At 39.2% G+C, this 24,437-nt stretch overlaps 2 protein-coding genes across 7 annotated transcripts; both read right to left on the reverse strand.

Annotated features, from left to right (window-relative positions):
- Window positions 1-167: 167 nt before the first annotated feature.
- On the reverse strand, window positions 168-24,318 carry LOC117153652 (casein kinase I). Of its 6 annotated transcripts, none has more exons than XM_076620444.1 (9): window positions 23,366-24,318; window positions 23,042-23,152; window positions 21,421-21,569; window positions 20,253-20,449; window positions 19,963-20,165; window positions 19,610-19,871; window positions 19,045-19,196; window positions 13,132-13,219; window positions 168-7,204 (listed from the first exon to the last, which is right to left on the reverse strand). In XM_076620444.1, exons 1-9 carry the CDS (start codon window positions 23,439-23,441, stop codon window positions 7,036-7,038), a joined length of 1,407 nt encoding a protein of 468 aa, XP_076476559.1. In that variant the 5' UTR covers window positions 23,442-24,318; the 3' UTR covers window positions 168-7,035. The 6 variants fall into 6 exon arrangements, with proteins under 6 accessions (XP_076476559.1, XP_033183792.1, XP_076476557.1 ...); XM_033327901.2 differs by having other exon boundaries at window positions 168-2,057; window positions 23,366-24,316; XM_076620442.1 differs by having other exon boundaries at window positions 168-2,057; window positions 13,084-13,219; window positions 23,366-24,316.
- LOC117153651 (uncharacterized) lies at window positions 17,347-19,038 on the reverse strand. Its single transcript, XM_033327897.2, has one exon. The coding sequence runs from the start codon at window positions 18,986-18,988 to the stop codon at window positions 17,579-17,581; it is 1,410 nt and encodes a 469-aa protein (XP_033183788.1). The 5' UTR covers window positions 18,989-19,038; the 3' UTR covers window positions 17,347-17,578.
- Window positions 24,319-24,437: the final 119 nt, after the last annotated feature.

The following is a 24,437-nucleotide window of genomic DNA, read 5'->3' on the forward strand; positions in this document are numbered from 1 at the left end:
ATCGAGATTGAATTCTCGCTGAAAACGATTAGTTTGAGAACTGTTGTATGCTTCGAGCGTCATCGCTGTTTCATCGAGAAAGAATAGAAATAAAGGGATAATAAAAGGAGGTGTGGATATTCGAAGATAGATTCGGGATAAAGTAAAAGAAAGAAAATCGAACATAGTTATTCGTTTATCTCGTTTAATTTAAAAAACGCTTCGTTTCTTCCTTTTTTATTATTTAACTAGAATTCGGCGAGCAGACGGCAGGGAACGCCGTGAAACGACGAGCGCCTATCACGAAAGAAAACTCGTTTATTTGTCGAAAATATTTGAAACGAGATACGGTATCGTTTCATCGGAGTTCCCCGCCGCTACCATCTCCGGTCTAAAACAAACTTTTCGTTTTTTTCGGCTTTCTCTAATCGGTAATTATTTGAATCCCTACATTGAACATAAAGTGGTGGAGAAAAACGCGAAATCAGACTGCCTGCACGGAAGGAGACGTTCGAAACTGATTAAACACGTTGCATTTTGACTTGACCACGCCTCCTTTCGTAATCAACGTTACGAGCGAAGCATTTCCGCTTAAATTAACCCTTTATGCCAGTAATTCTTAGTTGTTTCGAAACCATTCGATGAAACGAAAAAAAGTGGTGTAAATAAAAAGTAGAGTAAAAAAGAAGGAAAAAGTGAAAATGACAAATAAAACGGACGATCTCGCTTAATTTCTCTTTCTTGCGCTTTCCCTAACCGTTATACCTCTTCTCGGTATTATATAAAAAATTAATTACAGACCACTTCCGTAAACTTCAAAAAATACAAGATTACACGTTGTGGGTTAAGAACCACTATTCTACTATTTGACAAATTACAAGTATTAAAATCGGTTAACACGTAGAAACATTCCGTTTCCACGATAAACCTGCGTTCGTGTTACTCGGGAATCTCCACAATGTTCGGCGGTTATACTAAGTAGCTGCCTATTTTGATTATTATTCTTATCGTTTGAAAAATCACGTGTCCTTATTGTTGACTCGCCGTTTGCGCGGCCGTATTACCATCATACATAAAGGATTAACTTCAAGTCAACATGCGTCCGAATATCAAAAGAAAAAAAGAAAGAAGAAGCAAAAGATGAAAAATGAAAAAAAAGGAGACAAAACTGTACGAAGCAACGGAAAAAGCTCGAACATCTCACGCATTCGTCACATTGTCGTCGACACGTAGTACACGAATTGACGAACAAACAAACGGACAACGACGGTCATCATTTTTTTCTTGTTTTTTTCCTTTTTTTTTTTACAATTGCACTTCAGTTTAGGAGTTAACGGACTCACATCAAGAATGTCGAGTAATGCAAGCATAATTTCCTTAATTCCCGATCGACCCATCAAAACGTCTAGTCTCTGTTCGTTCCAACGGAAGCAGTAAGTAACCGATAGTATCAAGAAAATCGACGCTTTCCCGAGTATAATGATCGCAATTTTCAGGGAAAAGAACAAAGACTAAAACGCTCTAGTGGGTCAAGGTTCTAGCCGCGAGCAATAGATTAAATATCCGCAAATTTATACGTTTTTCTTTTCCTTTCTCGTCGCACTTATACAATAATAATATCGCGCCGATAAATTATTCCTGCTTTTCTTCTGCATTATATTCAAACGCCCAGATTCGATCGATCAATCGATACTCAAAGCGCAGGTCTAAATCTTCTCTGATTCCCATTTTCCTTCTTTTTTCCTTTCTTCCGACCTGTACGCTCTTGCCATCCTCGAAGATTGTACACGCACAATATACAAACACACGACGAGAAACTAAGAAAGAAACGTGTGGCGAAAGCGTCGGTGTTATATTCGGCTTTTTTTCTACAGTGAGAACTCGGTTCCAAGGAGAAAATGGAGAAGATCCTTAGAAATGTAATTGAATGAGACACTTTGACTCTCGTTTACGCTCGCCGTTCCGGCTAAGCGTTTTTCCCCTCAAACTCTCGTCAACGGATTAAACTCGACGACTAAATCCGTGTGGATAGCCTAGACGTTTAGTCGATCAGTTAGCCGCTCGTGCTTTTCATCAACCTACAAAGAAAGAAAACGTGAATGCAAGCAAAGGCCGAGTCTCAAAGATGGCAAGAGTCTTTGTTGTTGTTGTTGTTGTTGTCGTATGCGATGAAGAAAAACGAAAAGACTCGTACTAGAATGCAACGAAAGCCACGAATATCGTGTTTCCCTCCGCGGTTCCTCTCGGCACACGCAAAAGTCACGCATATACACACAAACGAATTATGCGTAAAACTATTTCTTTCTCTCGACTTTTCTCAAGCACACGTTCTTTCTATTCTACCGATCCGTAATCCTGCTCTTACGCCTCTTTTTCTTTTGCAGAAACAAGAGTTGCAACACGCAAGTAAACACAATGATAAGATGGTGAAACAGAATAAGAAGAAGAAGGAAAGCAAGGCTAAAGCAGCTCAACTCTTGACGGCTAGAAACGCTTCACTTTGTTTCTCCTTGCACATATAGTACACAAAGGCAGTTTTATAATACTCTTTGTCGGTGTTGCTTTGTTTCTTCGGACATTTCACCTAATTGTATTCTCCCACTCTTTCTTTCTTATATCGTCCACGCATACTTGTTGCACGCATTATGTAGTACAGTTCGAATAAGTTTCTCGCAATTCATACACGAAGAGAACTTCACCGATCATTCGCAAACATATACTATACACGCATACATACATCGTTCACGATTTATAGTTATTTTCCCTTGAATAGATCATGATAATTGTATATATGTACATATACAAACCATTCGCAATCCATACAATTTCGATTAGTATATTTAAAATACGATTGATCGCGAATTATACCTCAATGCCGTGATCGTCGTGACGCCTCGTCGATGAAGGTCTTCGTAGACGCTTCCCTACTCGTGCCGCAGACCAGTCTACACATGTTCTTTAGTTTGCTCTTGCTTTTCTTTTCCTCTCTTTCCCTTCCTTTCTTTTTCTTTCCGCGGTTCTTCTCCATTTTAAGGAGTCTCGTGTGAATCCAATAGACTCCTTACGCTCGAGAAGAAGAAGAAGAAGAAGAAGGAGAAGAAGTAGAAGAGGAAGGAAAAGAAGGAGAAGAAGGCAAAAAAGAAGAAAAAGAAGAAACTCCGCTAGGCCGAGCGAAATCAAACGCGCACGATTTTTTCTCTTTATCATTTCCTTTCTATTCTACGCTTTTTCTTTCTCATTTCACTTCGATTCAAAGCATCAACGAATTTATTAGCCAGCACGTCGCTTTTAATCGGCTCAATTTGCACCAACGACTATCTTCAGATTCTTTTCATTTCGAGTAAATTGAAATTAAAAATCGTGCTGGAACTTTCTGTTCAATTCGGATACACAGAGAACTGAAAAAACAACGTTTAAACTGCATTTCGTGCGGCGTAAAGGTAATTCATTGTACAATAAAGAGAGGGGGGAGGGGGGAAGGAAATACCGGGCGCTGGCGCTTCTCCTCTCGTTTCTGTTTCTTCTTTTCTGTTTATTTCTTTGCAAAGACTTCGCGTTAATATCGCGACCACGCAATGGTCAAGGAGGAAACGACGAATCGTGACAAGATTAATTCCGTGCGTATCGTTTAGTCATGAGATAGAACTCAAGAATTTCCGCTCGCGCTGGCAGTGTTTGTTCCTTCTGCATTAAAATTCCGAAACGATCCTCGATTCGATGGCCATCATCGGAAATCATCTAAGCCTAACGATCACAAAATTACCTCTAGTTTCGACGCTTTAACTCAATATTTTCTCGCTCGTGAATTTTAACGCTTGATGATTGCACAATTTACAATCTATTTTTAATCATATTCCGAATTCAAGGTCATCGGCCACCTAGTACCAACTAACGCAACATGGATACGATCGAATTATAAACATTTTCTGAGAAACAGAAAGATTACGCGTGTTAATTAAAAAGAAGGAAAAAGAAAAAAAAAAGAAAAAAGATTAAGCAAGACGACGATTGAAGACATCGAAGCGTCAATATCGAACAACAATCGTAAAGATAACGATACAACAAATACACGATGACGACACAACAAATACCACTTCATAAAATTAACAATGCTTTAGAACAGTGTCGCCATACGATATTTCCCGTTAGTGATTATTAATCAGGTTCGTAATAATATCGATGGAAACGTAATTCGATTAAAGCCTGTTCAAGCTTCAACGCCTTCTATCGCTTCCATCACGCAAAATAATAATGGTTTATCCTCTGCGCGCGTGTAAAACGATAACTACGATTAAACATCTAGATAATTGTGTAACAGTCGAGAATTTTACAAACCAAATAAAGATAAATTCCGATATAGAACTAAGATAGTAACAAGATTATACCCATCACATGAGTAGTAATCGTAAAACGTAACAAAATGTAAAACGCAATCATAGCACGATTTAGCGTTGCATAAAGCTATTTTACCTCCCCTTTTACCCCGCTAATAGATAAACGGATCGTAGCTGAATAAACTTGGCTGAAATGTTTAACAAACAAACAAACAAAAATATTCTCGTCCTTCTTCTTATACTACAATTTAACCAGGCGGAACACGAGCGCGGAGGATGCGCGAGATCGAAAGGAACGAAAGGAAACGGTAAAGAAAAGATCGCGATACGCAGAGATCCGTGCGATGGATTCGTCGTTTCCATTTTGAATCGTCGAATGAAGATGCCTTTGCAATTTCATTTCGTTCCCGTCTCGAGAGGATCGTTGCAGAATAAGTCGTCCTTTTTATACAAGTTACAACATAGTAAATTTTGTGTGTGTGTGTGTGTGTGTGTGTGTGTGTGTGTGTGTGTGTGTGTGTGTGTGTGTGTGTGTAAGTGTAATTAGCGATAGCAGCAGCGGTAGTAATGGTAGTACTAGTTGGTAGTAGTTTAATTAGTTAATAGTTAATTAGTAATAGTAATAATAATAGCAGTAGTAGTACCCTATGAAAAAAATACATAGAAAAACACGTGTCGGTATAATATATATTTATATATAACCTTCTTTTTATATCACGTTTTTTTGTTTTTCATCTTTTTTGTATGTAATGCGCCCACGATACTTTATACAAGACAAGGTCGGTCAAGGGAGGAGGAGGGCGGCAACAGGAAGTGACAGAGGCTGATGGAAGGGTAAAAATGGTGAAGTGAGGTTGAAAAGTGGAAGGATAAAAGGGGAGACACGGGCGATTTCACGGAAGGAGTTTCGCTTCGATCTTTACTTCCGTTGACTAAACCGGCTTACCTACAAAAACGAATAAACGGCCGCTAGATCTTTGATTTGATTCAAATTTCGTTAACAATTAACGTATGCTTCTATAATTTTCATCTAGAGTTTAATACCTTCTTATACGATATACAAATAGTCAAGTTTTCATTGAGAATTGGTAGAATAGATTCACCCTAGACTACCATTCTTTAGATTTGAGGCCCTCGCGATGCGATCAATTATTTCTCTTCGGCTTGTTAAATTTAAATTAATCTTTGTCGTGTTCGCATCTGACGAATGTACAGTTATATTACAAAATCGAAGTTATAACGAACGAACGTAATGATATGTATATATGATATAATGAAATCTAACGTAATAAAAAGGAAACGAGTCTATATTCTGATGATTCGATGATGATCGAATTTCAAGCGGATAATCAACGCTGTAGTTTTAAGGGAGTTTCTACATTTCAAATTCGAAATTAGCGTCATAAATAAAAGCTATCCAATACATACATAAAGATGATAGTACCTATCCTTACTTAATACGCATTCTACATGTACATATTGATACATGTATGCGTGTACAAAATTTGAATCAAATCGATTAATCAGCCGTCATACACCTCACAGTAAATAAAACGGTCTCGACGACTTTCGATTTTTTATATCCCAAACAAAAAATGTATTTCTCGCGCGAGAACAATCGGTTATTAAGGATTCTGCATTCTCGCGTTTTTCTCTCGGACACTTTCTCGCGCTTGTCCCTTATCCTCTCTCCCTCTTACTCTAATTCGCTAAAGTCGCACGTTCAACGAAATTTCATCAATCAAGGCAATTATTCGCGCTAAAGAGAAACTCGATTTCCGGTGAATTTCTCAAGGTACCATTTATGGTCATCGAACCTAGCTGTTTGCTTCTCGCTGCGTGTTTCCAACCTCTGACCGTTTTGATTTTCATAAAAAAAATCAATCTTTCAGGATCATTTGCAATTACAAAACGGAGCACAGACGTTGTCACGTTGCGAGAAGAACGATTCAAGAACCATCGTATCCACGAGAAATATACTCATATGCCAACGATCGTTTCTCTCAACGGAAGTTCGAGATCGATCCTTTTTCCCCTCCTCTGTCCGGGTCTCTCCAATTCGAGCACACGCATACACGTAGGTCGAAATGCAACAACATTGCACACTATCGCGAACACAAAAAAAGAAACACGCATACAGGACACACGACTTGCACAACTAAGTTTGATATCGTTTCGTTATCAACAGAATCTTTGATCCATCTTTCGCCATTCTTGGCAGCTCTCTACTATCACGCGAACCTTTCTCTCTTTCTTAATTAATCGTTGGTGTACAAACGATATCAAACTCGTAAAACACATTCGTCTCTCGCAACCAGAAAATCGGCAGAATTGTACAAAAAGGAAAAGAGCGAGAGACTGGACAGGGAGAGGAGAGGTACTCGTCAACGAAAAGCTTAATCGTGTATCTTCGATCGCTCGTTTCTACGGTCGTCTTTTCTGTCCGAACCGATGGATTCGACAATTACGCGTAGGAAAAAGAAAAAAAAAATACAAAAAAAAGAAAGGATCGAAATTCGTACACGAATCGACACGAATTGTACAGTACGCTCGATCGATATATATTGGCGCGTCTTAATCGTTCCTCGATCACCCCCTTAACTGAAACAACCGACTTATTGGATTTACCTTACAGCCACGCTTTAGTCATCCGCTTTTTTCTCTGTATTTCGGCAAACAGTCACGCTATATACAGGTTCTGTGTCACCGGTACAGATCGCGCCTAGCGCAACGGGTCTTGACTTCGAGTTGGTTTCCTCAAGTTCGGCTCAAAGGAAATTGGATTGTGCGACCGGTGTGACTTGACTTTCGCGGGTCTGTCCGGTTGATTGCGCGAGTGCGTGACTTTCGCCGCCCGAGAACCGTCGTCCAGCCGTCGATGCCGATTTTGTCTATGTACAAATCGTGTTTTAATGTTAATGGGATAGGGGAATAATCTACACGTTTATACAATAATGCTCGACCGCCGGTTCTCGCCGTTAGATTGCGGATATTAATGTGATTTACTGACAATTGTAATTATGCAAAGAAATGTACAGAGTGTACTTAATGTGTAAAAATATAGAAAACATTCAGCATAAAATATCTGTATAACGAGCTTGTGATATATAAAGAGCGAAATAGATCTCTATCTACGTTCCGTCCTCTTGGCTGCGTACGTAAGAACGTAAATGTACATAAACATCCGCATTCTACTCGTAATCCTCTTTGATCGATCGTCGAAACGATCACTGCGAATCTGAAAGCTGAAAACTCGAGCCCAATATCGAGGGAATGTTGTTAGGCAGAAAAGATAGTACGGAGATTCTCCCTTTTTGACGGCTTTTTAACACGGACACGCGCATAGTTTCCTATTGGATTTTGAAAAATCACATTCTAAGGATCGTCGATTACGAAGAATTTCATATTCGCCGGACAATTGCAGCTAAGACGAAGATTACAAGTATCATCATCGAAGTCGCGTACTGTACACTCGCCATCTATCCTAAGAATCACGGACCGCGCTCCCACGAAGCGTCCTTAATCGATACAACGCAGAGCTATGTCGTCCCTCTATTTCTAAAAACCAGCAATCCTTCGTGGAAGGATCGTTTCGATATAACGAGTAGTTTCGAGTTCGTTCGCTAAACACAGTGTAATCGTCGCTGTATAAACGCATGTCCACGTACATTTAGGAGCAGTCTAGCTCGCTGACTCGTTTCAATTACGAGTCGAAACACGATTCCATTTCTCGTTGGATGGCCCGCTTTGGCAAAGTTGCGTTTGGACACTTGCATCTTCCTTCGTTTGCACGAGAGAACGTTCGATTTCTTCCATTGTTGCGATCCTAGGAGACACACGATGTACCGTAGATCGTCGATCGCGAAACTCCTGCGACTCGTCCTCGAGAAACTCTTTCTCGCCAGTGAACACGTTCGCGTGTCAGATCGTCAACGATCATCGACGAACCGTACTGGTTCATCGATACGACGAAGATTCGCACACGTTTCGTAGATCGTCTAGGAATACCATTTTTGAATATACAAAGAGTAGACGACATCTTCGACCGATGTCTTCCTTCGATTTTCGAGAAACTCTATCCGTCGTGTCTGTCGTATCGGAAGGTCGAAACTCGTGATTACCGATGACGCTGTTGTTCACGATGACGACGATACTGTCGACTAGATCACTGAGGAAGAGGACGATAACGACGAGGACGAGGACGAGGACGAAGACGAAGATGAAGATGAAGAGAAGTCAGCTATTGCCGTTGTTGTTGATTCACTTGTGTTGAACGCTTGCCAGCCTGCCCAACAGGATGGGTGGGGCCATTGCATTGGCGCTTCCAAAATAAAAGACACACAAAACACGGACATTAGCGCGCTACCGTTCTCGAAGCGTTAAAAAACGACCGAAAAACTTTGCCCTCTCTTTCTCTGCCTCTCCTTCTCTCTAGTTTGTCAGCCCATTTTCATCTCTTTTTCCATCGCTTTGTCGCGTTCGTTCTTTGCACCGCTTAAGGAAATTTTGATTACTCCACGAGCATCGCTTCGTGTTGCTTTTCTATCGTTCTTTTATCGTCCTTTCCTGTCTCAGCGTCAGCGTGCTTTCTTTATACATACATACATCCGCTCCGTTTAATTGTCGCGCGATTGCAACTCACTTTCGCGAGTTTCTTTTTTCTTTCTTTTTTTCTTTCTTTCTTTTCCGTATTTCGTACGAGAGATCGTCGTTAGATTCGTTTCGTTGTTTATCGATTTAAGAGGAAGCCGCGAGTCTCTTTCGACGATCGAAAGGAAATACGTATCCTGTCTTCGAGAGATACTCGTGCACAATCTGGACGACGAAAGGAGCGTACAAGTCGATCGTTTAGAAACAAACGATCGTGGGATCGAGTGTACCAGATCGACCTAAACGTTTCTACGTGACTTCTTTTCTCTCTTTTTTCTTTCTTTTTTTTTTTTTTTTTTGGCTAGAGAGCTTTCTTTTCGAGAAAAGACATGAAAGAAACACGCATTACATGTGTGTATGTGCGAAATGCAGCGACGTGGCAGGATCAAAGGCTTGAAAGCAAGAGACTCGAGAAGCGAGACTTTCGTTTTGACTCGCGACAGGGCTACGAGAGGTCAGAGAGAAGGATCGCAAGGCGAACACGCTGTTTTGTTATCTTTTTTTTTTTTCTTTCTCTTTTCGGTTTCATTTTTAAATGTTCTTAATCCACTATTTCAGTTTTTTCGCCGGTGTCCGCTACCGTGGCACAGGAGATTACTTTCGCCCTCTCTTTGCCTACTTTTGCGATTTAGAATTAGTGTCTTAGCTTTCGGTTACCTGAAAAAAATTCAACGAAAGAACATAAAGCGGAATCCTAGTAAATCGCGATGCCAAATTTCGTATTTGATTTGTCTGTTTTCTTGTCTTTATCTTTCTTTTAAGATTTGTTTCTTTCTACCACATTAAATTATCAAGTATCGTTTTTGTCTCGCGACAAAATATTTAGAGAGAGAGAGAGAGAAGAGAGAGAGAGAGAGAGAATGAAAGAAAAGAGAAAATGAAAGAAACGAATAAGAAAAAAGAAATAAACGTGCGTGCGTGCATGCGCAATCCTCGAACGCCCAGCCAGTGCGTCGGTCTGCCCAATGCGAGGAATTTTGTGATCATCGAACGTGTTTTTCAGCTCTCGCGAAGATATGTTTACGGCGTTAGAAATATGCTGTTATTAAACTGTTTACGGAAACAGTTCTAATCTCTATCAACCTCTATTAGTCTCTATTAATCTCTATCAACTTTCCACGATTTACCTTGAACTTTGTGTATTTACCTTCTTCCGATAAAGTCTCGTACAATTCCGATGAAACATTAATCGCTTTCCAAAGTGTACAACGTTCGAGACGATAATATTAATTAGGTGTATCATTGCTCATGATACTATTCAAGCGTTCGTAATAAAACCAAACAAAAAATCAGCAATGGAATACGTAACTGGAACCATTTAGTCAACTGTAAACACCGAGTTTCATAAAACAGTTTTAAGATTGAACGTTTAAACAAGTCCGATCAACGAACTTTATACTTGTAATCTTCAGACGGTATATACATAACTATTTTCTTTTAATGAAAGACAATTACATAATCTTCTATCTATCGTTATCATGCAGCTATCTATTGAGCAGAGTGCGAAAAGCATTAACGAAAGTTCGACGCGTTTGTTGGTTGAATTGTTTCGACAAGATTACACACAGAGATTCGAATATCTTATCATCGTCGCGAAAGAATAACAATCACCAGTCGAGTTGCAATTTTTCTGTCACTATGATATTCTCAGAATGCTATTGTTCGGAACATATTCTGTTCTCAAAGTTATCGGTCACAGACCTAAGAAATGAAATTTTCGCCTCTGACTTGCGAAAGCCGCGGATACAAAGTGAAATCAGTTTTGGTTACATGTCACCATCTCTCCGTACAAGATCGAATACAACTTGCCTTATCACATCGCTTAATTTACTCTATTATTTATACTATTTGCGATTCTTTCAAATGGCTAAAGGTCGATAGAGAGCAGTGTAGAAAATTGGAAAAATATTTTTTTACTTATTTCTAACGCAGACTATATCTTGCTCGATACGCTTCTAGAGTTTAAACTATGTTTATAATAGATAGCGTTACGCTCAGAAGAGCATTCTGCGTCGAACGATAAAGTGGAGTAAGCAGTTGCCAAGCAGAATTTCATAATCGTTCAGTCGGCGCAGCGATTCGGCTTCCCTCACTTTTCCGTTATGCTTCTATTCGCGACACATGCCGCTGAATAACTTGGAAACTGAGCGCAAAAGTAGACACTTTCGCAATACACGATTCGTGTTTTTCATCACCTTTTCCTGGTCGACATTAGGCATCCCGATCGGCGTGAACGATGCACACGATTCGTGAATTTCTTAACGTATTAGAGAACAAAATTGTATCATACAAGAATTTCTATTACAATACAAGAATTCATCGAAGAAATTGCTCGACTATCGGTGACATCGTTCACGTTGCATCCGAAATTCACGCTATCGGTATATGGTAGAAGAAAGTGAAGGCGAAATTATAAAATGTACAGCGATTCGCGAGCGTGGAGGACAGAAGTTGTCGCGTGGCTGTACGCCGCGTTCGTTTCCGCCTTTTTAGTATGCAAAGTAATGTACACGGGCGTATTTTGAAATGTCACGCAAGGAAAAACCATCCCAGTGCACCCGATGTAGCAGGCAAGTAGATTTCAACGTTGCATTTGGAAAGAATCTTTTTTCTTCGAGGGCAAAAAAAAAAGAAACAAAAGAAAGAAACGATAAGAAAGGAAATCTTGTGATTTTTAATCGAAGAAGTAACATCGTAGCTGCAAATTTACAAGACGATTCTTTCCAAATAACGAAAAGTGCACTCCCTCTCCTCTCTCAACATCTCTCCAGATCTCCATCGATCGAGGAAGAACCATGCCACGGTATCAAGACACCAATCTACCAAAAAGGTGACCTGCCAAATTAGAGCTCAATGCAACTAACACTGACATCCATCGTCGAGATCTAGTTCGCAAGCAAAATAATCTCTTTATTGCGAATAATCACAGTTCGATGAAAAAAAAAACGAGTTGCGCAACTTTTCCCCGAGTTTATATCGATTACGAAATATACTCGGCGCAATCCGTTCTGTTTTTTCTTTTCTTTTTTTTTTTTATCGTTCTTTACAAAACTCTTCCATGGCAAGAAACCGATTTTTATTCTATCCGTAATTTTGTTGTATTTTCATCGTACATCCAGAATCGGACGATATAAACGAAAACGTAAACGAAAGAAGGTAACGTGACGACGCGCGCACGAGCTAGATGATACGAGAGACAAGTGGAGACACTCTAGACGCGATGAGAATTACGTACAACTTCTGGAAATCGTCGCACCCGTTTAAACAACGATTTACGAATGGTGAATCAAAGTGACGAACCGTGACGTGATAGAAGAAACTTGCAGCTTCTATTAAGAGATCTTGTGAAACTTCACTTGCGATGCGATGTTTGCCCGTACTTTGTGCAACGTTCCATGCAATCTCTAATGGCAGCACCAAGTGTAACAAGCTCGATTAATCTTTACAAGTGTACCGAAACCAAATAATATAGAACGCATACAATTATTATTATTATTATACGCGATCGTTTTTGCACGGTGCGATCATTGCGACGGACAAATCTGAACGTTTAATCGTTCACACTTGACCGATGTTTCGCATTAAACCTTTCGAGAGCAATAGGATCATAAGATAACTTTTTAGAAAGATTACTGGGTTGTAATTGTAATTTCTCTAACATCATCGAGACCAATCGAGAAGTTGTCGTTTTTAATTTTGCCAGCAATTATTTTACCAATTAAAGACTCTGTCCCTGGTAGCCACATTTTGTCTCCGAGCTTCTCGATTAGAAACGGATTTCAGAAACGGAGAGATAAATCTGTCTCGAAAGGATTAAGCTACTCTATCGTTCGTTTGCAGAGAGAATAAAGGGTGTTTCATAAAATTGCAAACGAACGATATTAAAATTCGACGAGTTTGAAACGGTGGGATATATCGAATTAAGTGCAAATGGTTAAACGTTCGCTGTGGTATTGACTCGAAAACGGGATGTTAATCGTATAGAGAAGCTCCGCGGACGAAACACCAGAACATCAAGATCGAGTTCGCACACGATCGGTACAATTACGACACGACCGGTTACGAGATAGACTACGACAGTTAAAGACCACTCCCTAAATACTAGTAGAGCGAGTTATACTTAGGTGCTTTATCCGCGGCGACGTTTTGACGTGATATAGCAACTCACTTGGTCTTCGGTTGCATCTCTCCTGCAGCCGCGTCCCTACGGTGCAACCTCATGCTGACTCTTCGTTCCTGGCCACCTGCGCCCGACGCTGTAATACATCAGCAAAAAGCAAACAATGCATGAATATCGGCATTTTTTCCATTTTTCCATTTCTATGGTGCGTCCTTTGCTAGACAAACTTATCGCATACGTATAAACATCCTTTTCTCGTTCTACTTCTACATGTATATAACGATTAAATTTACGTAAATCGTATCCAAGTCCAATGTCTAGGCCATCAGGCTGAAATAAATAAATACATTTAACGTGCATGTAACGCGTTAATTAACTCGTTATCTTATCGCGTCGAATAGCACGATTCATCGATAGAATATTTCACATTTCGGCGTAATACGAAATATTTCAAGAGTCGAGTAAACTGATTCCTGGTACATGCAGTCCCTGGACATTTCATTTTCGAATGGCTTCATTTCTTTCTATTTTTACTTTCTTCTGTTCGCCAGTTTTAAATACAAAAGGAGCTGCCACGGATAAAAGTATAAACCGTTGCATTCTCACAAAGACGAATTTTTAGTCGATTTTTAGTACCGTAAATCCTAAGAAAAAAATCATTCTGACTGAACCATGTAATTCTATAGCAGAATTCCAAGGAAAAAGAATATCGAACTTTGATTTTGACGATTTAATCGGCTTTAAATCTTCGTATACATTATGGTCGTGCAACGTGAAACCAAAGTAAGAAGCAACGAAATAGAAACAACACTGGCGTTGCAAAACTAAACGTGTCTTAAATGACTATAATACGCATGTTATACCTACCATAAGCGAACGTTGCGTCACATACGAGACAAGTTTTGAGACGATATGTCGCTCGTTCGAGGATCCTGACGACTACCGAGCACAGTTCAAGGGAACACTAAGATCTATTCAAACTACTCTATTAACCTATGCAGTAAAAACACGGTAAATTATTTATAGGAAGTTGAATCTGCAAGTTCGGGATAAAAAGCTTGGATATATTTATATCGCGACGCTTCCTTGAACTCTATCGATCACTTCACCAGGTATCGAATTCAGATTGGAAACAATAATAACATGCTCCTTTCTTGGCTAGTTGACGCAGACTAAAGAAAAATCGATCCCCGGGGTATTCAGACATGGTATTGTATAGCCTTTGTCGTGTTTCTTCGGCGAAACATAATTGTAGGAATAACGATCACCGTGAAGATCGAAATTTTCGTAGAAAACCGCCTACTCTATTGTTGGTGAAAGTTTATATTCTCGTAGAAAAAACGCGATGAATTTCTGGATTTTTCTTACAAGATCGATCGTAGAAAGGATCGACCACATGATACAGGGACGACGAACGATATTTCACGCTTGGCAATTGAAATGGAAAAAGTTGTATATTGACAAAAATACGTAATAACGTGAAGACAGATGATGCGATTAGGATTGAAAAAATAAAAAAAAAAAATGAAAAAAAAAGAATGGACATTATCCGCGATCGTGATCGAGTGGAAATGATATTTCTCTCGAGGAACACAGCAAGTTGGTTTTTCCATTCAAGCCAAGTGAGAAGAAAATTTTGACGAGGATTATCGACAATGTCGTGTGGTGAAATAAATAAAGAGACCAGTCCTTGAATGGAAAAACATTTATTTACTACTTTCTCTCCATCATCATCATCATCATCACCATCGTCACTATCAATTAAAAAACAGAATGATTACAAACAGATGCGCAATTGCCGGAGGCTCCTTGGATGAGAAAGAAATACACAGAAGGAAGATAGATGATAGAAGAAAAATAAGGTGAACAAGAAAAATATATGCATAATCAAGGAAAAAACTTAACGACGATGCTCAGGATCCAGCGGTTAGGAAGAAGTCACCGAATCATCGGAGTTTCAGAGGACCTGTCGAACGAAAGAAGCCCTCGAGACTGCGATTCGCGCGGCTAGAAGAAGTAGAAAACTATGCTTTAGCGTCTCTATCTAAGCTTTGGTAACCTTTCTGGGATCTCGAGGGGCTTCTTTTCGTCGGTTCGAGATTGGTCACTGCGAGCAAACGAGTAACGATTCACTGTGAACAGAGGATATATGAAAGGTTTAGATGCGATGGTGAATACTGACTATGCTCTTCAAAAGAAAAAAAAAAGGAAAAAAACAGATAATGCAATTTTTTGTAGAATTCATCAAATGCATAAAAAAGGGGTTACTGCAAAAAAAAACTAATAATCGGGTTTCTAACGAGATGAAATGTTATACGAAATATTGAATGAAACACACACTGATAATAAAGAGAGCAATTTCCTTTTTGCAACAACCCCATAATAAATGATTCGACAAGAATGGAATTTTAGCAAATCTTTTGGCAATTAATCCTCTCGTGTCAAACGATCCTTGCTTCTTCCGTCACGCCGGATTCCCAAAAACGACACGTAACACGTCCGCAGCTACGAAAAGACGAGAATTTGTAATTGTTCAACTTATGAAATCACTAAAGAATCAGAGAAAGAATCTCTCGTCTCCCTCTTTTCCTTCTTAAAAGGAGGGCAACCATTGAATGCGTGAAGAACAGAAGGTGCTGTGGACGATTACAATGTTAGGCGTATCACGACAAAACAATCGGAAAACTGCCAATATAAACGAACGTGACAATATCTGGTAAAGCTATCTTGTTAATTATGATGCGAGTTCGGTGCGAGCAAAATTTTCAGCCTCACAGTTCACATTCAATACCTTCGCTTTTCGCTTCGAATACGTAATTTAGATATACGTAATTCCATACGTTCCTCTCTTCTTCTCTTTCTTATTGGCTCGAACAAAATTTCTCAAGCTTCTGGCGCTAGTAATCGATATTACGATAATTGAAACCGCTAATTTAAGTATTAACACGAACTCTGAGGCTCTGATAATAGTCGGCTCGATGATAAACGATTATTGTGCGTTTCGAGCTTCTCTAACTAGCGACATTAATGCGTAATGAGTAATGATTTAAGAAAAAGAAAAAAAGATACGACGCCTTACAAAACTAACTTTCGACGATATAAAAGTTACGTAGAAATTACTTGTTTACGAGTATCTGCTCGAATTTCTTTTTTGGACAAAAGCGTTTGGATGCGGCGCAAGCTCCATTTATCGTGCGAACTTCCGACGCCCTCGAGCCGCGCTACGAGTCGAAATGCAACGTTCGATAAGCGTGCTTTTCGTTTCTCGCAAATTCCACTTCGAAAGACGAAGCGTCTAAGTTCGCATAAATGCAAACATTTCGCACACGATAGCATAAAACATCAGGCGTATTCAATACGTGAACGTATCAATAGGAGGCGATAGTAAATGTCATGTCATCCGAGTAGATACCGTTGGAACGTTTTAGCCGCAAGTTTACTCGCTATATAAAGATACGTACACCGTGACACGCGAGTAGTATTTGGTAATATTGCGTAACACGATTATATGAAAATATATAAACATGCTGAATGCGTGTCTCGTTAGCTAACAGAGTTATCCTCCTCTTTTCGCCAACTATGATTACACATCGCTCGATCGACCATGTATGTATGCGGTACGTTGTTATGCCATTCGATGGATTATTTGTTTTAGCTCTCTGTACATCCGATGAGGATCGTTCGTCGCTTACATTTAGTCAGTCGTTAGTTTAAAGGCGGTTTTTCTCTTTTTTTTTATAAAGGCATTTATCAGTCAGAATATGTAGGACGGGTCCGCGTATTATTCTTGCCACTCGACGTTTCATAATTCTGAGAATAGAATTTTTTATAGCGAATCAGCAAAAGGACTCGTTGGTAACGGTGGGATGTTTCGTGGCTGGCGGACGAAGAAAATAGAGATATCAAAAAATATCGAGTTTCTTAAGAAGATTCAAAAATGGCAGTGGTATAATAAAAATATATTATCTTAAAGAGTTGTAGAGATGGAAAAATTCACCAGTAAATAGTAGAGAATAACAAATCTAACAAGTACACTTTTTGCGTTCCTGAAAGGTATCCTAATTTGTAAAAAAATATTTGTCGAGTACAATATTGAAAGCTCATATAATTTAGTAGTAGAATACCTTGAAACAGGTTCTACGACACAACCTGACGAGTATAGATATACGAATCGCAATGTCGATGTTTTCAGGTCATGAGAAAAGATGGAGTTGATCCTAATCCTAAACAATAGAAGTGGTATTGGTGCAATAGTAGATTCAGTAATATTTACCCATTGTGATATTTCGTATCATAATTCTCACTTGTTCTAAGTGAAACTAGAAACGTAGAGATTCAATCTTACCGGCCCTGACACGGTAAGGGAAGTGTATAGAAAATTCTTGGCATAACAACATACGAAAAATACCAGTATGAATATTAATATCAATAACAAAGATTGCTTCGTGCGTGATGCAGATTTTTCATAAATATAAAGTGCGTTCAGAACATAAACTTAGATGCATACACAGAGAAATATATCAAAAAGAATTCCCTTTAATATACCAAGTGTACCGTGCAGTATATCATAGCCCACAGTTTCGTTCGAACGGGTAGCATGACTCAAAGCATCTAAATTCGCTATAGTGACTACCCAATCCACGATATGCTCTTTCTTTTCAGACCCAACAACTTCTTGCAACTTTCGTGAAATATCGTTTTCGGTGACCAATGGGGGTTTCTCTGTGTCTTTATCTTCCGGTGGCTTGTTATTGGTATTTTCATCGGGCAATTCGTTTTGCTCATTTATTACACGAACCGTACCTCCATCCTCTAATAAAACTGTAACCTCTTTCTCATCTTTCTGATCGTTCGAAATCAGCTCGACTTTGTTCGTACCGTCTTGCTTAGGCGAAATATCGAGATTCAATTCAGTTTGTAGGCGGTCGAGCAGCAGATTTGAAGTACTCTCGAGAATCTCGTTCTTATATTGTTGGCACAAAAAATACTCGCACTTTTCTCGACCGCTCAGTGGTCGTTCGTATTTATTTCGTTGTTTGATTCTGCGCTGCATGAGTAAAAAATGCCAGCTTCTTCGAACACGTTGAAAGAAATTCGGCCGCTTTCGTGCTTTGTTGGCGGACGAATCCATGGACTTTTTTGACTTCTGGGAAGAATCGAGACTTCTTTGTTTCCCGTGAAAAAATGCTTTCGAACGTTCCTCGAACAACAGATCCAAACTTTTCGAATCTTTCGCCGACAAATCTATGCTCCTTTCCAACGACTCTAAGCTTCTGTGCGTTTTTTCTTTGTTACTGAAAGAAAAATTTCGTTTCTTCTTGGCGGATGCTTCTTGCAACAACTCGCTGCTGCTTATCTTGAATATCTCGCCTTCCTTCTCCAGAAATTCTACGTTTCCGGAATCTCGACGAGCATCGTGAGCCGAGACATGATGTCGGCCACCAAGTGTGGAACCCTTTTGCTTCCTATCATCGTGATCAGTGCCGCCTTTGTCTTTATCTACGCCACCGAAACAGTTCAACGAGCCCCCGGATGCTGCTACATCACCCCCGTGGTCAATCTTTTTCTCGTCGAGCGTAAGACGATCGAACATCATCACTTCGAAATTTATGTCTTTTTCAGCTTTATATGATTGAAAAAAATAAGTCTGTTTGTCTGGTTGACGAAATGATACGCTCGGACTACTATCGGGTAATCTGTTCGCTATATAGTCACGGGACGTGCTACAATTTAAATCGACACGATTCGGGGTTGGTTCGCGGATTCCTAAACTAAGACCCGCAATGTCCAGGGATGCTTCCGGCGCTGTTCTAACCGGCGACGATTTAAACGTACTGAACTGACATGGATTCGCGCGTGGTGTTTCGTTGCCAGTGAGCTGCGGATGTTCGACTACGAGCCGCATTTTTTGCTGAGTTATAACCGGCTTAGGACATAATTTTGGGTAGAACTGTGGTTTACCTTGAAGATCGCTCTCCTGATTGTCCTGATCACGAAGAGCGTCTATCGCCTCGCGTTTTTGCCGCATGCTTCTCAAATTCGTGGTTGTTCCACCCACAGTCGGGCCCACCGTTCCCACTGATATGTTTGCCAAACACTGCCGTGTATAGGGCCTGTAAAGAAAAATATCATCTTAATAATAAACAATTTACACATTCTACCAATTCATTCTGGGGTCCTTTATTTAAATAACTAGCAATTCTTAACATCAAAAAATTGCTTCAGAATGTAATATAAAAGAAAGTACGGAGAAAATACAGAAAAAAACACGATATATTAGAGAGAGAAAAAAAGTGTCGAATCTATTTGATTATTCGTGTTGTTAAACACGACTGTTTCCCGATTCATTGACCCACCCGCTAAAAATAGAACGCACTGGGTAATGAAATGACCATGCTATTTATACGCATGGAAAGACGGCGTGGTAGACAGATGCGATTGCTAGCATTTTCACGTCTAATTTCATATGCAAATGGTTTGCGGTTCGCGAATATACAGCCCGTTCTGTCATGTCCGAAACACCAACCTAGATCGATGTTCCTGATCGTTATTGGTCCCAGAAGGCAGCGCCACGTTCGTGTGTTGTGACTGCATAGGTGTTTGTTGCGTCGAAGATAATGTTTGTTGCCTCACGTTACCAAATTTCAGCATATTCCAATCGAAGACGTAATCGTATGTGAAGCCCTGACCGTGGAACAGCGTCCGGAAGAGTTGTCGAAGATACGAGTAGTCAGGCCTTTCTTCAAATCGTAGTCCTCGACAATACCTTAGGTATGACGCAAACTCTACTACAATAACAAAAAGCGATAACATCCATTCTGATCATGTTTTCATGAATATGATGCAGAATATAATAGTTTATGGGAAAAGAAAATTTACCAGGATAACCCTTGCATAATTCTTCGACAGGCGTAGACATTTTCTTTTCAGAAATACGTTCATACTTTTGTCTTTTAGTCGCCGCTTTCAAACCTTGCCAGGGCAAGCTACCCCTATTGAAGTACATAAGAACATACCCTAAGGATTCAAGGTCGTCTCGTCGTGATTGTTCAATTCCCAGATGTGTATTAATACTCGCATATCTATTAATACGTAAATGAATTTCTTCGTATTAATTAAGGAACGCTACAACGTTAAAACAAATTAAGCTATGTATTATATAAACAAACCTGGCTGTTCCTGTTAAATTCTTGTTTTCTCGATAGGGTATGTGTTTGTGAGTACGGCCATCGCGGTATTTTTTAGCCAATCCGAAATCTATAATATACACGAGATTTCCCTTCTTTCCCAAGCCCATCAAAAAATTATCTGGTTTGATGTCCCGGTGGATAAAATTGCGACTATGAATGTAATCCGTTCTACATATCTGTTGGAATTAGAATACAGAGAAACATTGTGTGGTTTAACGCATTGTTGTCAACGTTTTGATTACATGTAAAAAGAAACATGTACATTCGGAAAGATATCGTAAAAATTAAGTAAAGAATCAATACGCAATAAAGAAAAGAAAGGAAGGAAGTTATATTGCATTCAGTTACGCTTTATGGCCATAGTCGTTATCTCCGATAATAATTATTGCACGTGAATATAATTAATATATAATACAGAACAAACATGCGATTAACCAGGCCATGGAAGTGTTTTACTAAAAATCCCCAATTAATGAGCAATAATGGTTCAACACGAAGAAAAAACTATAGGGGTACACTTGCTTTTCTCTAAATCTGCTCTATCCTTAGACAGATTCCCAATACAATTCTTTCTTAAAAGCATTTTACTTCCAAGTAAAACTTTATAGGCTAGCCTTAGTGCCTCATTAAATAACGTTTTTGTTGAGATCAGAAAAAGCTTTGTTATCACCCGACACAATTGTTGACTGATAAGAAAGTAATTTATATTGTAATTTATTTCAGTAACAGAAAACAGAATGACAAATACTTGCATATAATCACAACGTGAACTTTGAACGTTACTAACATATGTCTTGTAATTACAATGATATTACAGAAACAGATATAAAAGTCCTTGTTTGAACAAAGAAAGATAAAACTACATATATAATTATTTATTTTTTATCAAGTCATGAAACAAATTCACATATTCAAAATGTGTAATACAAAATTATAGGAATAATTGCATATCTGAATAGAAATAGTTTAAAACACAACATAACTTTCTATGAGAAACAAATAGCATAGAAATAACTTGAAAAAGATCACGTAAGTATAGTTAAACTTAACATAGAAATTCTGTACAGACCAAAGCAATAAAAGGGATACACGTTTCTTAAGAAAAATTATGAAATATTTTAGTTTCAACAAAAAAGCTACTATTTACCAATTGATCGGCGAGAAGCAAGACCGTTTTCAAAGAAAAACTTCTTGAACAAAAATTAAAGAGATCCTCCAGTGATGGACCAAGTAGCTCCATTACCATTACATTGTAGTCACCTTCTGAGCCACACCATTTTATAGTTGGTATACCAACTGAAATGTTATAACAAATATGTTTTGACAATGATATAAGTATAATTTAAGTTGTATTAAAGTTTACAAAAGTAGAAAATTCGTTTGGTTATGAATACAAATTTTATTCTTGCATCAAACATGACTGCACGTTAATATTTAATTTTTTTTAAGGAATTAATGTTTAAAGAGTATCGAAAAATACTGAACAAATTAAAAAAAAAAGACAGAATTGAAGTATTTATATGATTAACTTACAAAACAAGATATATATATATATATGTTTTATTAATAGAAACATCGAATGTTATTAACTGTTAAAAAAACAAACAGAGATTGACATTGACGTATGAAAATCAACTTGGACATTAGGTTTTAAACTACGCGATGAAAGCATGATGTATAAAGATTACGTTACAAAAATTATAAATATTATTTTACATTAACGGCTCTCTTTATTTAGAATACGAAATATTTTCATGCACTCGAGGGCTTATTATTCATGCGCATTGCGTGGTATTTTTTAAGACACCTAATGCATGCTTGTTTTAACCAAACACATATCGCAATAATCGCGAATAATATTTTCTACCTTTGTGGAACATATTTTCTATCAGAACTCGCAAAACAATGTTTATTTTTACCGTCGTTATTGTGACTATATCTAATTTAAAATTCTTTCCGCCATTCTAGGAATAGTTCACTAATAATTTTGCGTTCGCCGTAAAAATCACCACGAACACAAAACGAAACAATGGCTTCTTATAATTTGGCTTCCTTAAAATATTTTATATAATCGATAAAAATTAATTGTACACCTTTCTTTCTAACCCCAAAACTAAGAATTTGTCTATTTGTTGAAAATGGCGATTAGGCAGAAGTACGTCATGGAAGGATCAATATTAAGTATTTATAAGAATTACTGTTAATAATAGATAAGATTCGTCCAACGAAAACATCGAAGTCTCCTCAAAACAAAAAACCTCACATAAACGTCACACCAAAAGCAAGCATCGAAGCGTTTACACTTTTGTGCAAAAATTTTAAAATATTGACGGTTTTAGAATATGGTTATTTACCGATAGCTGTTAGCAAAGGATTAATAAACGCATTAGCGACATTTTATTTATATACGTCTCATCATAAAATAGAATAACATAAACAGCTCGTGTATACAAATATCGTATATCGGAATAATTTAGTTTATGAAATTCAAACATAAATATGTAAACGTTGGAACGGTAAAGTTTCTTATTGTCACAAAGAACAGAGAATAAAAGAGAGGAAGAAAGGAGTAATACAAGGGGAAAAGAGAGGGGAGAGGAAAAGAGAGAGAGAGAGAAAGAAAGAGAGTAGGTTCAGTGGCCAGACCAACCAGCTGTCCAACAAACACAAAATTCTGACAGTTCTCGGGTGACGGTGTAAGTTTCAGAACGTTCGATGACACATGAAACCAAGTCAGAGCATTTAATAACGAACAAAAATTTACTTACCACCACCTTGCATCATTCTGTAGAACTTGGATTCTATGTGTAACTGCGGATGCCGCGTTTTTATACATTCTAGCTTGATGGCGACTTCCTCGCCGGTGGAAATATTGGTACCTAAGAACGAGAAAAAGGCCAAAGGCCCGGTCACGCAGTAATAAGAAAAAAGGGAGAAAAAGGTGAAAGAAACGTGTATAGGTGCACGGGGGAGTTGGCGCGTTGATGCGTGTCGTAGGGCAAATATGTAACTGTCGTGTGGGTAGACGGGTGGATAGTGGGGAGGTGGGGGAGATGTAAGTAAAAGGTAAATGTCGAAAGTAAAAGAGTTACCTAGATAAATGTCGCCGAAGGAGCCGCTCCCGATTTTCCGTCCGAGCCGGTACTTATTTCCAACGCGTAGCTCCATCCTCTAGCCTCGCGGGGCTCACGAAGAAAAGTAGCACGGGGCAAAACGCGACTTTAGGCAGCCGACTCGAGGAGCGCTCTCCGTGGCTCCGTTGGTGCGCTTTAAACGAGACTTGGCTGCCGTGTTACAAACTGGACGGGGCCTCCATCTTTGCTCGCGTCACCGATCGCGAACCTACAGGCATTTCTTCTTTCTCTCCTCGAAGGAATACTGTTTCTTCTTGCTGCGATGGCGGTCGCGCTGATGATGGCGCTACTGTCGTCGTTGTCGTTGTCGTCGTGTTGTTGACGGCGCTGCTATTGCTAATGTTGCTGCTAGACCACAGAAATCACACTCACCATTCACCACTACCGAACTGGTGACTCGTACGGCCAAAAGACTTGTCGTCTCCGAGAGGAGGTGGTGGCTGACCGCTCGTCCTTATAGTTTGCGAATTTACCCAATTTGAATATACACTGCGAATAACACTACCGGATCTTGCCAAGTATGTCGATCCGGATAGATCAGTGCGTACCCACCAATGGGAGCACGAACCGCGTAAGGGCATCTGCCCTTTCGCTGCGCGGATCTGCACTGGAGACCGAATGGCGCACAATTATGGCCGTCTAAGATTCACCAATCACGATCCACTTCTTCCAACACCTTTGTCGTGAACGAACCTTTTTATCCAACTTTCAATTACAAGATTCGACTGTCCACTCGGTACTATTTTATCATGACACTCTATCACTTTCGCTCACTTTCTACAACGCGTTACTCAATAAGTTCTATTCTACTGTTGCACGCTCGCTATCTCCCAACCGTGACTATACCACAACGACGAAACACGATGAAGACATACGGACGCAAGCGCGACCAGCATTTCGACACGCCTGAAAAACGTCTGCGCCATCTAGCTAACACTGGTTAAATCATGATCGATAGTATTTCCTGTCTACTCTCCACGATTAATCGATATGTTCTTTTACGGTTTCAATCCTATCAGTGCCTTTCAAT

This window comes from Bombus vancouverensis, chromosome 1 (assembly GCF_051014615.1).
Source record: "Bombus vancouverensis nearcticus chromosome 1, iyBomVanc1_principal, whole genome shotgun sequence".
NCBI classification, from domain to species: Eukaryota; Metazoa; Arthropoda; class Insecta; order Hymenoptera; family Apidae; genus Bombus; species Bombus vancouverensis.